The 14553-nt window shown below is 50.6% G+C and overlaps 5 protein-coding genes across 5 annotated transcripts; 3 read left to right on the top strand and 2 right to left on the bottom strand.

Annotated features, from left to right (window-relative positions):
* Window positions 1-3278: 3278 nt before the first annotated feature.
* JN550_005241 (uncharacterized protein) lies at window positions 3279-4350 on the bottom strand (the record flags this gene model as incomplete). Its single annotated transcript, XM_049316846.1, has 2 exons — window positions 3279-4001; window positions 4063-4350. The coding sequence occupies 2 exons, from the start codon at window positions 4348-4350 to the stop codon at window positions 3279-3281; spliced, it is 1011 nt and encodes a 336-aa protein (XP_049172657.1).
* Window positions 4351-6190: 1840 nt separating this feature from the next.
* Window positions 6191-7042, bottom strand: JN550_005240 (uncharacterized protein; the record flags this gene model as incomplete). Its single annotated transcript, XM_049316845.1, has 3 exons — window positions 6191-6352; window positions 6415-6807; window positions 6863-7042. The coding sequence occupies 3 exons, from the start codon at window positions 7040-7042 to the stop codon at window positions 6191-6193; spliced, it is 735 nt and encodes a 244-aa protein (XP_049172656.1).
* A 596-nt stretch (window positions 7043-7638) lies between these two features.
* On the top strand, window positions 7639-8641 carry JN550_005239 (uncharacterized protein; the record flags this gene model as incomplete). The annotated part of the gene is made up of 4 exons (XM_049316844.1): window positions 7639-7918; window positions 7974-8227; window positions 8279-8526; window positions 8581-8641. The coding sequence occupies 4 exons, from the start codon at window positions 7639-7641 to the stop codon at window positions 8639-8641; spliced, it is 843 nt and encodes a 280-aa protein (XP_049172655.1).
* A 1454-nt stretch (window positions 8642-10095) lies between these two features.
* On the top strand, window positions 10096-10845 carry JN550_005238 (uncharacterized protein; the record flags this gene model as incomplete). Its single annotated transcript, XM_049316843.1, has 1 exon — window positions 10096-10845. The coding sequence occupies one exon, from the start codon at window positions 10096-10098 to the stop codon at window positions 10843-10845; it is 750 nt and encodes a 249-aa protein (XP_049172654.1).
* A 1505-nt stretch (window positions 10846-12350) lies between these two features.
* Window positions 12351-14317, top strand: JN550_005237 (uncharacterized protein; the record flags this gene model as incomplete). The annotated part of the gene is made up of 2 exons (XM_049316842.1): window positions 12351-12672; window positions 12717-14317. 2 exons carry the CDS (start codon window positions 12351-12353, stop codon window positions 14315-14317), a joined length of 1923 nt encoding a protein of 640 aa, XP_049172653.1.
* Between the last annotated feature and the right edge of the window lie 236 nt (window positions 14318-14553).

Here is a 14553-nt window from a genome sequence, read left to right as displayed (position 1 = left end):
TCAGTACCTAGCTTTTCCTGTGAGTAGGCCAGCAGTCCGGTCTTCAATACTTTTACAACGATACGTTATAGCTCGCACCGGTTGATTCAAAAATTTCTGCGTCGAACCGTCGCATTCAAGATTGGGAGCTTAGCACATAATTGCAAATTACTGCGCTCCTGGCGCTCTTCTCATAATTTATTCCCGGGCAGCACACTAACTTCTATTGATGTCCTTTAGCGCAACCCGGCGCCGATGTCTGGCCCCCACTCGGAGGCCGTGCCCGGGATGCATGTCTGGGCAGCAGGGCCGGTGGGCCTTACGTGCTCCTTCAGAGGAATTGCATTTCAAAACTGCATTCTTGTGTCTTCGTAATAACTATCCGATTAGTTCCATCAATCCTTCATCCCACTAAACCTGCCCGTCTCGGCGTCTCAATCCATTTTGCTGCAGCGCACAAGGCGGGAACATGCGCAATTTGCTTCCCCCCCCCTCCTTGCACTCTTTTCGCTTTTCACTCGCATTTGCCGCCTTGACCTGTCAGCTTCGCCACGGTCATTCCGAACTTTGGGTGCCTTGATATCACTGCGTTCCCGTCGAATCTAATGTGGTGCCCAGTGGCACGTGACATCTTGACCGATGCGCTGAAGATGATATAGTGCGTGATATACGCGCTTGCGTTACATGAGGCCTGACGCCATTCCCTGGCACCTATGCCGTATGGTCGCTAATATATATGGCCAAAAACATGTGAGATATCTTAACTCTGGTAGGCCGGATGGTCGATAAATCGGTACGGTATGTATTAGCAAGATAAGGCCAACGAGGATAGTAACGCACTGGTACAACTCATCCCAACCATACGCAGGGTTAGAGATGTGTTGCTCGAAAAAACTGAAATAAGTTTTTGCAACGAAACCCTGCGAGATAGCACCAAATAGCTATCACGAGCCTGGTTAGGTACATTAAAAGACACTGCTGGCTTCATTCTGTCAAAGATATCATGAGCATACCGCTTGATTGACTACGGATTTTCCTCAACATACCACCAGAAAACACATCGAGATCTTGAAACATGCACTTTGACATTTTCTCGCACGGGTCTTTAGTATGTATTTGAAATTCAGACTTCACTTGTGTTTAGTTCTGCTAGTCTAACTTACACCCTGGGATTTCGCGGAGAAGGTCTGGTCTAGTTATACTTTGAAAACTCAATTTCTAAATAGTTATAGTATTGTTGTTTCTATTCGGCTCCTGACGTTGCGTACACTGGGGGATGTCTCAGGGTGAGCATGCCCGATCTTATTTAATCTCGTGGCAAAGTAACTTATGTTTACCCTGTAAGATCAGTATCTGGAGCCTCTCGAGTGACTAGTTTGGGCTGGGCCTCAAAAATGATCCGAGTTATGTCTTCGCTCGTGTCTGAAGAGTATGTGACCGCACGGAAGAATTGGCAACGCTCAATTTGATTGGGTCTATTCTAGAACGAGCACTATGTCTTACTGTCATACTCTCAGAGTTTAGTACTTGGCTTATGAGGAAACTATGTAACCAAATAGTAAGAGTCCGGGACGATTGCTTCTTTGGAGCCATGCTAAAATGGTTGTTTCGTTGTGGTTCAAGTCAACTTGTATCTTCTCGTGTTATTCAGCCACTGAACAGGCTTGCCCAATGACTGTCTCGCAGCAAGTCAATCTCCCCTTGATGTAGCCTGCATGATTTCGAAATGCTTTTGGAAATCTCGTAGTTTTGTGTTCTTTATCATGACATGCAAGATACCTCTCGACTACATGAGACTCGGTGGATACTTATCAGAGTATCAAGGCTGTCTTTCAATCAAAGAGCACATGCAAATTCCCATTGATCTTGTCGAGGACAACTCAAGTAATTTAAATCGTGGATAGGCTGGTGGCGCACTGACCTTTGCACATCTCCTTTTTTATAACAAGCAGTTGTGTCAGCCAAGCTTATGGAATCCTGTCGGTTGTTTTACTGTGCCAATGGGGTTGTTGACTGATCTGCCTAAATATAAGCTATGCAATGATTGGTAGGAAATTCATTACACCCAGGACAGTACTCCGGGGCCTAAGTTACCTGGCAGGGCTTAGTAGCGTTTCCATAGCCCGCTGCAACTCCCGGGCCACCACTCTGTTCACTCAAGAGCCGGCAAGAAACCAAAGTGGCCAAAAGCGCCAAGACAGTATTGAGCGCACCATGGTACGAAGACTGTAGAATACCTCATACAACTTCTTGTTAGATAACTGTCAAAGAACCGGCACACTTCGGGTATCTAGCCCAGCCAAGCCCACTCAAGTATGTGGTGATAATCAACACCTGCAAGGATGATTCGGAAGAGCGGCTGCACATGCCTGTGGCCATTGCAGTCACCATGAGGCCAAAATGCTAGAATGGCTGGAGAAGAGGAGCAATAGAATATGTCCTTGCATCGCATCGATCCGTTTCTTCGATGTTATATGTACGCGATTGAGCCAGTAGCACAACCTGGAGGTCCCTCAAGACCAGTCAGACTTGGCCCGATCGTGGCAAAAAGAAGGCACCTCTTGTAGAACACCACGTAGGCCGATTTGTGTTCATTTCATCTCCTAATGCGATTGAGCACTCAATCACTGCCCTGGTGGCGTACCATACAAGGGCCAGAGATGAAATCGGTCAACTCCTGTTCACGGGTATGGGTCAAAGCTCAAGACTCACTTCTGCAGGTTCGGGGCAAAGTTTTTCCAAACCACGCAAACCTGCAACGTCGCGTCGATGTCTACCTCATACATCATTTGGCCTCAAATCTATCTGAAGGACAACTTGTTCGTATTCGTTCTGTTACAGAGCTTACTCGCAATGCTATCAAATCACGCCGGATTATGGCTAAAAGCGCTCGTACCCACCTCACGTTCTGCACAATATAGCGCCGAGAGGCCCCAAAACGCCTATTGATTGCCTCCGAACTCTCCCATCCAAACATTCGGGTTCCCCCAGTGGGCCCTGTTGGGCAGCAACGCTTTTCAATAATAAGTAATTCCAACCTCCATAACCACCAGAACGTCCAGAACGCCAGTTTTGAGACGCTTTCGGTTGTGTTTCCTTGAACAAGTTCAAACCCATCCTAAGAGAGCACTATTACAGAACCCTCTCCGTTCTCTCCATCACACATGAATTATCTGTCGATATAAGATGCACAGTTTTGGATCCTTACATGAGGGGTCCCTGATAGTCGACAAGCGTACGAACGCTACCAATCTGTGAGGACGGGCAGTTGCGCCGCTTGCGACTTTACCTGGTTGGTGTCAGATTTGATGCCTCTTGGCTCTGTCAACAGACTCAGCCTCATGTTCGCCTGAAGCCTTTCGTTTACCTCGCAATGCCTCGGCGCAACTGTTACCGTCGACAGTAGGCACAGCGTACCTTCGGGCTTGGTACTCTGGTGCATATGCTGAAGTACGCTTTGTCGACACGACGCCAGAAGCCTCGAGAGCTTCGCTAGCCGAGCTGAGACCGGCCTCTCCGATGAAGACCGGCCCATGGAAAGCCGACCCATGGAAATGGATATTGAATCCTGGACTATCGATTCCAGGGGAAGCGATACGAGCCATGGAGGTGTTAGGCAGCGGCCAAAGGTCTCGTGCCACCCTCGTTACCGGCTGCTGGATGTCGTCTTCCAGAATGGCCGCGTTCTGCCTGGAAATATTGCGTAGGTAGTGATCTTGCTTCATTAACTCCTTTTCACAATCCGTACCGAGTACTATATCAACATCCATCCCGATGCTTCTTGCTTTCTCGTCATCCAGGACATGGCAGACTGTGTGTGTGGCAGTGTGGTCGGTACGGTTAGGGTCACCGCCGGCCAATTCCCATTGGATGACAAGTAGGCCTTCCGGTCCGGGCTTCATCTTGTTGTTCCGCATTGAATCGGCCCTGATATAGCTCCCGGGCTCCTTGTTATACTTGCACACAGCGTATCCGAATAATGCACTGGCTGGTTGGTACAGGTGAACCTTGAAGCACTCTGTCTACAACGATTTAGTCAGCTACGATTAACAAGATACCACAACAGGGCACGGGCTTGCATACTTCTTCGTCGAGTAGGGGGAAACTATCAGGGCCGCCGTGAAGGGCATTTCTGCCTTCAACATCAGGGCTATCGCGGATGGACGCTTCAGCCGGTGTGGACGGGGTCAACTTGGCTCGCTGATTCCATATGTCGATAATGACAGTCTCTTGCTTATCGTAAGTTTTTGTGGCAAGGCATTCCTCCCTTACGAAATTGAGGAATTCGCGCAGAGTCGTGATCGGCTGGGATCGATGTGTTGCAGCTTCCAAGGCCAACTGGACTTGGGTTCTAACGGCATTTTCGTCCATGGCCGCCGCCGCCGCCGCCGCCGGTGCGACGTTAGCCCTTTGGATAGACACCAGATTGCAAAGGTCGCTTCCGCCGTGGTCCGATGGTCGAGTTATTCCAGGCGTACAGTTCCATGTCCAATGCACCGGACCGTTGGTAGATTTGGCGTGTAGCACTGCCGGCCGTCGGACTCGATCTGCACGCTACCTACAGCCGTGCAGCACAGCGATGGCGAGAGGAGTAGACGCGGACAACAACGAGATCATGCCGACACCGGCTTAGCTAGCAGAGGACCAGATTCCGGTAGCGTTATCACAGCAAGAGTCGACGCGATGGGCGAGCCGGATGGGAACAACTTCTTATAATCGCAGGCTCCGTCGGGTTCCAGTTTGGGATGGGTTCCACGGATGACGGAGTACTTGGGCGCTTGAGTCCGTGGGTGCAAGGTATACAGGTATTAAACATGGACGCCACGATGACAGGGGCGCCGTCTACATAGGGCTCCGTTAGTTGCAAAATATCTTTAGTTACAAAGTTCAGATTCCCACACGGCACCAGGAGATCGGCCAAGCCGCCACGCGGAGAATGGGAAGCCCTGCCAGTATCACATCGATACGAGATTTGCAAACGCAATTGGAACGGCCGCGTCCAAAAACTCGACTTTTCCAAAACTGTCGTACTTTGCATTCACCCGCGGGTAGCAGTCGGCGCAATTGCAAGTCTCAATGCTTCATAATGCCCACCTGGGCAATCGCCAAGTCAGGGTGCCTCAGAACCCGGGCGAACTTGCGTCCTGCAAGACTCTAACATGATACTATGATACTGCCAGCTACGGATTCACCAAGCGGAAACACAAACACCTTCAGGGCTGACGGTGGCATGAGATGCAGTAGATTCCCAGTGTAGCACTCACGGACCCTCTTTCAGCTCGGCGTCTGAACACCAGCGAATTTACGTGGAAGACGACCTTACTTTTGTCTTCCGGGCGCGTGACCTACTAACTATTAGTCCAACCTCGAGATTTGGATCGGATGGAGGTAACTTCTTCACAGCTGCCAATTCACGCCAGTTCCATCGTCAGGGGATCAGCACTGATGGACCTAGGCATGCTAACCGCGAAACCCTGAGGCCGGCCATCCATAGCACAGCATGCGCAGGTGCTTCTTGATACAGTTCTACGAATGGGAACTGAAGCTGTCACTGGTTCCCTGAACCGTCTCGAGCCGGTAAGAAGGTTGACGCGCAAAAACACGCACTATTGCTGCTGTCCAGGTCGAGACCCCGACCCAGCGAAGTTCTCAAAGGTGTGGCTTTGAACAGTACCAACGACGCTTTACCGCTTTGGCTCGAAATTGTTGCCCGGGCAACAATTTCGAGCCAAAGCGGTAAAGCGTCGTTGTAGCCCATTCCTTGGCACAGCCCAGGTGTTGGGCCGTGCACTATGGAACTACAGGGGGTGGATGGCTTCTCTGGGAAGCCTCCGTTCGGTTCGGAGGATTGTACGTCTAGTCTTCTACATCCTAATTGACCCTCCGACTCGTTTTGTATTTTGCCCTCTCGTGTACTTCTTCCGCGTGTGCATACAATTCCTCAGGAGAGGTTCCGCAGACCCAGCTGGTGATCAATGAATTGGCATGTCTAAAAGGCCGCTAAAGTGGTCAAACAGGCCTCGCCCTAGTTAGGCACATAATACAGGTAGCCAGGTTCCTAAGTACCTAGGTAGGTATGCAATTCTGCTTGAGCCCCTTCCAAACATCATCATCACTCGCTGATTCAAGGTGGGTACATACTTCCCTATCTAGGTAGGTATACATTCGGTTTCAGAAGGCACTGCGATCCGAATTTTCTACTCTACTGATCTCAGCGTTTCGCTTGTTTCCTCTGTGTGGCTTCCTGGCCCGAAGAAGAACCCTGAGCCTGGCTTCCCTGCTTCTGCTCATAGGTCTCCTTGTTGTGCCGCAACCTTGATTGGTCCCCCTGCACCACGGCGCGCAGTTCAGCACCATCGATTCTCTCTTTGGCCTTGAGTCAAGTTAAAATCCATTGCATCGCTTATCCAAATTTATGCGGCACTAGGATCTCACCTTTTCTTTTTTCAGCGCAGTGTAGTACACGGTGTCTTTGGGCGGTTCGTCCAGTAGCATCTCCCAGTAGGTCTCCGCCCAGTCATTCCCAATCAGTGGCTTGTCGATGCGGGCCCCGTCCGGGAGGACAAAGAAGTGGATGCGACCGTAGGCGCGGTCCCGGCCCCGCCAATTCACCATGACTTCGTAGTCGCACACGAACTCCCCGACGGCAGTGTTGACTTTCTGTGCGAGGCTCAGCCTCGATTTCTTTAATCCGCGATCCTGGACCATGCCTTCGGTAATGAAGTTGGCGTCTGCACCCGTGTCGAACTGAGCTTCAACCGCACATTCGGCCGTGGTGTGGAGGGGGCTTATAATCATCCACTTCTTGTTTTTGGCCCAATTCTGTTCCTAGAACTGCCGTGAGTAACGACTCGCCGCCAACCTGGAATCTTCGAACACATACTTGCTCCTTCCTTTTGAGGTACTCCTCCATCTTTTCTTCCATGTTATTTCTAGGCAAACCATTGGTACGAGCAGCATAATACAGCACGAGATTGTGCTCCCGGAGGCTCTGCTTGTACTTTTCTAGATCCTCCTCCGTAAAACCGTTCTGTTGTTTGAAGTTCTCATCATTGCTGGCCATTATTCTGGTGTATTGTCTCTTGTACGGGTATTGTTCTCTCAATGAAGATAAAGATTGCTGTCCTCGTGGCTACCAGCGAGCGACCTCTAGGCCCATTGCACTATTAGCAAGTATCAGTCCCGATTGCACGGACCGATGTGGGGCCTCTTGATATACTTATGATCAGGAGCCATCCTTATACCGGAGGACATTGGGCTCTGACCGTGGTGAGATCAGATCGCGTAGTGTAGATCGGGTGCCAATGGTGCAGGCACCGATGGACCAACGTACATCCGAATGAGACAACCTGGCCCAACTGGATGCTCGCCATTGGTGGTCAAGGGCATGTACGTTGATCTTAAATGCATTCTTGAAGCAACCTGAGCTTCACCCTCGGCATGGGGTACGGCCCCGCCACACCACATCTCTCGGGCGGGTCTGGACGCAAATCAACAGCCTGTAGGTTGATGCCGCCTGGCAAGACATGTATCCAATCAGCAGCCACGTAAAAACGCCTTCAGGAAAGCCTAATGCGGCTGGGCTAGAACGCAGGGAAAACCTCACCGCTCTGACGGCGCCACGGTCTCAGAACTATAGTCTCTTGGAAAACCTCGACCATGGAAGGTTATGCGAAAGTTGCTCACTTGATGTCCAAGTACGATGAGTTTGCAGTGCTTCGACGTTTCAAGAGGCTGAACATCCAAAACCTACTCTACTCCCAAGCGGAGATAATCCACCTAGAGGATAGCCTCTCACGGCTGGTGAAAAGAGACGCCGCTGATACAGAGAGGGAGTTTTATACAACGGACTGGTGGACTCTGGCTCATGGCGAGGGCCAAAATGGAAAGGAGCAATGGATAATGGTGCGCAAACTAAAGAAGAAGCTCAATCGATATAGTGAGGAACCGCAAGCAAACAAAAGGTTGCTAGAAATACTGACAAGCGGGGTCAGACGCCCGCCTTCTCAAACAAGTCGAAATATGCAACCTGGAGAGGCCCAGCTCAGTTGACCTCAGAACGCTAAGAAACTGGCTCGAAAGGCCATCCATGGGTGCATTTCCCATCAGGGGACTTGACCTAAATGCGTGGGATGATGAGGACGACCTGGTAGCCATAAAGCCCAGACTATCGCCGGACCCGCTATCAAGATGGGTAAACGACGTGGTGTTTCCACTCATACATCGCTTCTGCGGCGAAAAGATCAAAGTGAGCATCCAATGCTTCCAGGACTATGCAGGTCGTACTCAAATCACCTAGGATCCAGAAGCTGCGGGATTAGGAGACGGTATATACAATTATCGAGAATCTCTTCTTGCTGGCTTGGTGAAAGTCGTGACAACGGTTGTTGCCTCGCTACTGCCGCTACTCTCTATTGTCGTGCTGTTCATGATTGAGTCAGATGAAATGAAGCTGGGAGTCATCGTGGCTTTCTCAGCCTTATTTTCCTTGGCGCTCGCGTCAATGACCAATGCTCGGCGGATAGAAATCTTTGCGGCGACCTCAGCGTAGGTGACCTCAAAAGTCGCCCGAACTTCGTCCCAGTAGCTGACTTTGGATAGATTCGCCGCTGTAAACGTTGTTTTCTTGACGAACGCCACAAGCACTATCTCAGAGACGTAGGAAGTAGTGATTAACAATCGACTCATGGTATCACCCTATTGTCATCACTTGACAAGAAGGATTTCACCATCACGGTTTGGCGTTGACGCAGATCGCCAGTAATTTTCGCCATAGTTGAGAACCAGTGATTGATTTCAGAGCCATCTCATGCTGTTTATTCTACCGACTCTGATGCAATCAACCAAGGCCCCCGATTATCTGCTTTGGACGATGAACTTGTGGAAAGTCTCTCCCTACATGCCTTTGCGATGAGCGTCAAATATTTGCGAGTGAATACGTATCTCTCATTCGATTGCCTGATACTGTTTGGTTTGACTGGCGCCTGGGTACCAGCCCACCCTTCGCTGCACATAAAACTCATTCGTTGGCGCCAAAGAATCCTTCTCGCCATCCAGGATGCCAAATGGAATTATGACCGTCCTGGAGATGTCACTGTGTGCCGGGTTTTTGGTCAGGATGAATGATCCACAGTTTCGACAAAATGAGGGAACAAGTTGATGAAAACAGATTGAGCTTCATTGCTTGAAGCTGCAAAGAGAATTACAGTAATCTTACCCACAAGACCGCCCATGTTTAAGCAGAGCTGGGAAACGGAGATAGTGTAGTAAGCTCCGACGAAATCAAACGATTATGCAGAGGGCGTAAGCTAATGCAACATGATGGCAAGCCGCCTGACCCAAACCCTCTCTTTCTGGGGTGCTGAATCCGTCAAACCGCCTTACTGGCAAAATATCCCGTGTGATAGCCAGTTCCTATACTCACTCAAAGTTGTCACACACAGGCCTCTAAGGGTTGCAGTCCAGGAAACCTGATGGAGTGTAGTCAGATCAGCAGTAGATGAGAGCTTTAACTTTCTGCACCTTTGCGAATTTGTGATCATGATTGATACTGCATAACCTTCAATTAAAACAATGGTCATAGCATCGGCTAGTCGATTAATATATATTCACTATTATGATAATACCCTTTTTATCTAGTAACATGAAATCATATTAGGCCTCGGTCCGCTGTATCTGGTTAAGCAGAGCGCATAGAGTCCATCTTACTGCAACATCGCGAACGAGACACAACAAATCAATGGGGAAGCCATTACAGTCGACCAAAGTGGAAGTACTGGCATTAAGTCCCGATCATTTCCATGAGTTCAGTTGAGGCGGAATGCCAAGCATGTACTGGAACCACCTGTATCCATCTCATTGTGCACGGACAATCGTACTGACAAGCACGGATCACCCCCACAAACAGCCGCAACTTATGCCGAGGGGCTTCTCAAACAGATGACGTACAGAATTGACGAATCCATGCTCGATTAGAAATCGAGAAGCTGCTTCGACTACAAATCGGGAACTCTCTACTTCGGCCATATATCGAGAACGACTTCTATACAATTCACTATCCAGAGTGCGCGCACTATCATTCGCTGAGAGGTTCGGCTATATTGATTCGAACAAAAAATGGCGTCCAACGTGCTGATTTTCGGCGGGTCCGGAAAATGCGCCCGTCACGTTACCCGCCTCCTCGCCGGAGCAGGGTATAACGTGCACTCAGTCATTCGCAACCCGGAGCAGAAGTCGGATATCGAAGGTCTTGGGGGAAAACCCATTGTTCAGAGCATCGAGGACTCGTCTGTGGATGATATGGCCAAGACGATCGCCGATGTTAAAGCCAACACGGTTCTCTGGTGTGCGGGAGCAGGAGGCGGCAATCCAGAACGGACGAAGGCGGTTGACAATGAGGGGGCCATCCGCAGCATGGATGCAACGGCCAAAGCTGGAGTGAAACGCTACATCATCATCTCAGCGGTTGATGTGCGGGACAGAGAAAAGCCAGAGCCGGAGTGGTACAACGATGCGGACAGGGACCGGAGCAAGAAGGTCTGGGAATTCATCGGCCCTTACATGGATGCAAAGTTCGCGGCCGATCGGAGCCTGGTCACGGAGAATGGCCGACGAGGATTGGATTATACCATCGTCCGACCAGGAGGTTTGAGTCAAGACCCTGCCAAAGGCACCATCGCCGCCGGCGAAGTTCACCTCGACACCACCATATCAAGAGAAGATGTGGCAGCGGTCGTGGTCGAATGCGTAAAGAAGGATGGAACCAAGGGCCTTGTGTTTGACATTGTTGGCGGAGATACGAAGATCTCAGATGCTGTTGCCGACGTGGTCGAGAAGAAGATCGACACCTTCAAGGGGAGATACTAGATATCGGCTGCGAAGACTAGCTGATACTTTCTCTATTAGAGCTGATTTGAATAGCGGCCGATAGTTGAACACCACAGTTTGATATACGGTGCCATCTATCATAGAGACTTGGAAAATGCGTGTTCCGGCAATGATTGGAGCAGTGCGAGTAGGAGGGCAACTTGCGATACTGGGATCTTTACAAGGCATCGCAGCTTTGAGCCCGAAATTGAAGTAGAAGTTCTTTATACAGCATCTATTTGGGGCAGTTGTAACACGGTATTGAACTTTTTGCCACGAAATCTTGGCGCTGACAACGTAGGAATTCGAGAATATGTTGGCGCAGTGTTTGCTTGACTGCGACAGCTTAGCATTCCTTGCAGACAAACCGCTTCGGTTAATGGTCCACGCACGGTAGCTTTGGATGATGAACTAACACACGCCGCCTGAAATACTCAATTGTATTCATTGATTCCCGACGAAAGTACCTCGAAAATCAGCTCGAATGCTCGACTCAACACACTCATCTAGGATATAGTATGGGGACAAGTCCACCACCAAGTATGTCTACAAACATCCATTCCGCACATCGTTATACAAGCTCACAACTTGGAAGACTCATTTCCCCATCCTAAAACACATGTTTAGGCACGGTGGTGGGGTGATCCGCATCTTGCATGATTCCCTGGCTTCTGACTTGAAGGTGTGCATCGACCGTGCCAAGATTTCCTCTCACGGCAAAGAGGTGTTAGGCCAATATCTTTGTAGGCTGCACATCTAGCGCTGCACAGCGGATGTCACGTTGTGAAAACAGCTTTATGAGACTATGTGTGCGGTCGACGGGGTGTACGAGCAGTGGCTGCAGATCGTGTGTTCCAAACCAAAACCCAGGTGGAAATTCGTGCAGCCAAACACGTTCGCTTCAATGGAATAGTAGCTATGAAAGTTTACGACAAGAGTAACGAGGGCATCATTCAGCCGTGGGCTGAAAGTGGGATCTGAACTTCGGTTGAGATTTCAGTTGTCAAACGTAGCTTGTTGGCCCCGAACGTCCAGTCATTGCTATTGTATACCAAAATACTAAGGATCGGCCCTTGCGCTAGTGTGCTCTCTGTTGATTTGCCGCCTTGGAGATGATTCTACGATGACTCTTCAGGATAGCGTTGCAGCGAACATATGATGGTGAACTATCTTTCCTAACGTAGCAGCTGTTCAGCTTCTGTTGCATTAGGCTTCAACACAGGGGTTGATACGTACATTCACAAGACGCTTCTCCCGATGGTTTGGCCTTCTTGTGACTAGTGGTACTATGGGCCCAATCTATGGTGGTTTAGAAACCTAGTTTGTACATCAGTCTAGCAGAAGGCACGGTGTACCTAGACATGTAGGCTGTCCCAAATGGGCAAGGCCAATGAACTAGACTCAGCCTCTGTGCAGCTGAACACCTGTGGTCACGGATTCTGTGGAACTCTTCACCTCTCTCCATTTCGATTATACTAGACCTTCGAATCAGCCCGAGCCTCACCATGAGAACGTGTGACAGCTGCGTGGGTGGATTCGAGACCCCTGCTAGCGTTGGGAGAGACGGGAAGTGGTCTTGCGGATGGGAGCTCCAGTCCACCCCCGCGGCGCTCTGCGAAGCGGCCAGGTCGTGCTTCTTCTGTGAGGCGGTCTGGCGTAGCCTGGATATACCTGCACACGCGCAAAATCAAGCGGATATAGTGCTTCCTCTGAAATACGTATTTCGCCAAGGGCACAAGGACGGTGCCCTGGATTGGCTCAGTATCTGCGCACGAGTGGGAAAGTCGCCTACAGTCTACTTCCTCCTCGAGGATACTCGTCTGAACTGTAAGTGGGATGAGAGACGCGCGCCCGGTTCTAACTCCTTCCAGATAGGTCAATCAATCAGGTAAAAGGCATTAGCACTGGGTGTGTTGAACCACTTCGGTTCCTGGAAAGGCAACTGAGCCTATGCCGAAGTACACATGCTGCCTGCTGCGATTTAGTCAGCAAGGATAAGTGGTATCCGACGCGTCTGGTAGAAGTACGGGATGGCAAGGCCCGCCTCATTATCAGCAAGGAAACGGAGCCGACTGGCCCATACCTCAGCCTCAGTCACCGATGGGGCACTGGCACAATATTCCAGTGCACCAGCAAGACTATTGGGGGCCTGATAGTCACCGAGCTGCCGGTCACATTTCAAGATGCATTTCATGCGGCCGAGTACTTGGGGTTCAAGTATCTGTGGATTGATTCACTCTGCATTATCCAGGACTCGGCACAGGATTGGTCGAGAGAGGCCAAGACAATGAAACAAATCTATCAGAGGGCGTACATGAACTTGGCCGCGACCACATCACTGGGCCTCTTTCGAAAACGAGACCCAGAATCGATGATGTCGGATCCTTTCCGCGTGCATAATGGCATCCTGGCGGGAGACTTCCGGGCTGTAGAAGCAGTGCTGGACCGCGACCCCTGGGACTCAACAATTGAGAACGCCCCCCTGAACTTGCGGGCCTGGGTGATGCAGGAAAGGCTGCTCTCGTCTCGCGTTGCCCACTTCACAGCCCGCCAGATCGTTTGGGACTGCCTGGAGAACACGGCCTCGGAGTCGAATCCATCCGGCCAGCTGGCGCAGCCTTTCGTCGAGAGCATATGGATCGGCCGGAAGCAGGGCTCGACGATCCTCCGTCCACCGAGAGACATAGACACAGGTATCGGGCAGTGGGCGACCGTCGTGAACGCATACTCCAGGTGTGGCCTCACCTACTACACAGACAAGTTCGTTGCAGTTGGTGGTGTCGCCGAGTACCTCTCGAGGTTGTTCAAGGATGACTACCACTGCGGGCTATTCCGCTCGCAGATGGAGCTGCAACTCTGCTGGTTCTCTATACCGGACAATGGCCAACCTCTCTCGTCCAACGACATTGCGCCCTCATGGTCCTGGATGTCCATCAATGGGCCGGTGGAAACCCCTCAGCCTCAACTATACCAAGGCTATGCGCTGAAATTCTTCGCCAGAATTGATGACGTTTCTACCCAGCATAGTCAGCGCGACGAAACAACTGAGGCCTACACAGGGTCACTCCAAATGTGGTGCTCCCTCAATGCTGTCGAGCTGGTAGACGAATCAACCCAGCCGCGCTTAATAGGCCGTGGAACGGAACACGTTGCCTTCGTGAATCTTGACGTTTCGCACGGTCGCCACAATGACGGGGAGCTCTACGTGGTCCCCATCTTTGAAGTACAGGATCCAATGACCATTGAATGGAAATATCGATATTCCGAGGTGAGAGGCCTTCTACTGAGACTCATCGATGGGGCTTCAGGGACCTACATCCGTTGCGGGCATGTCGGTCTGAGATCTCACTCAAACCGCGAGACGGGAAGATTCGCAGATAGCTGGATGGCCCTGCTGTCGGCTCAGGGCAAAGGCCAATTTCCTTGTCAAGTATTCGACGTCGAAGCAGGCCATCTAATCAAGGTCGTATAAGGAACGGCACCATAATCCCCAGAAGGGTCTGCGGTGTGCTTGATGCGCAACAGGCGAGCGGAAGGCAAGCTTGTAGGACTCGATGCGCAAACTGGTGCAGGGCGTGCAACATTCTCTGGTTATATCCGAGTTCGTAGCGAATAGCGAAAGATGATGTTCAGTTGCTGGTTGGTGTGGAGAACACGCTTTTTTCAGAGAACGCGGCGAGTGTCTGCTACCTAGAAATCTGTGACTAC

This window comes from Neoarthrinium moseri (assembly GCF_022829205.1).
Source record: "Neoarthrinium moseri strain CBS 164.80 chromosome Unknown scaffold16_Wmoseri_CBS_16480, whole genome shotgun sequence".
NCBI lineage: Eukaryota > Fungi > Ascomycota > Sordariomycetes > Amphisphaeriales > Apiosporaceae > Neoarthrinium > Neoarthrinium moseri.
The sequence above is the reverse complement of the archived record's forward strand: the minus strand, read 5'-3'. Positions and strand labels throughout refer to the sequence as shown.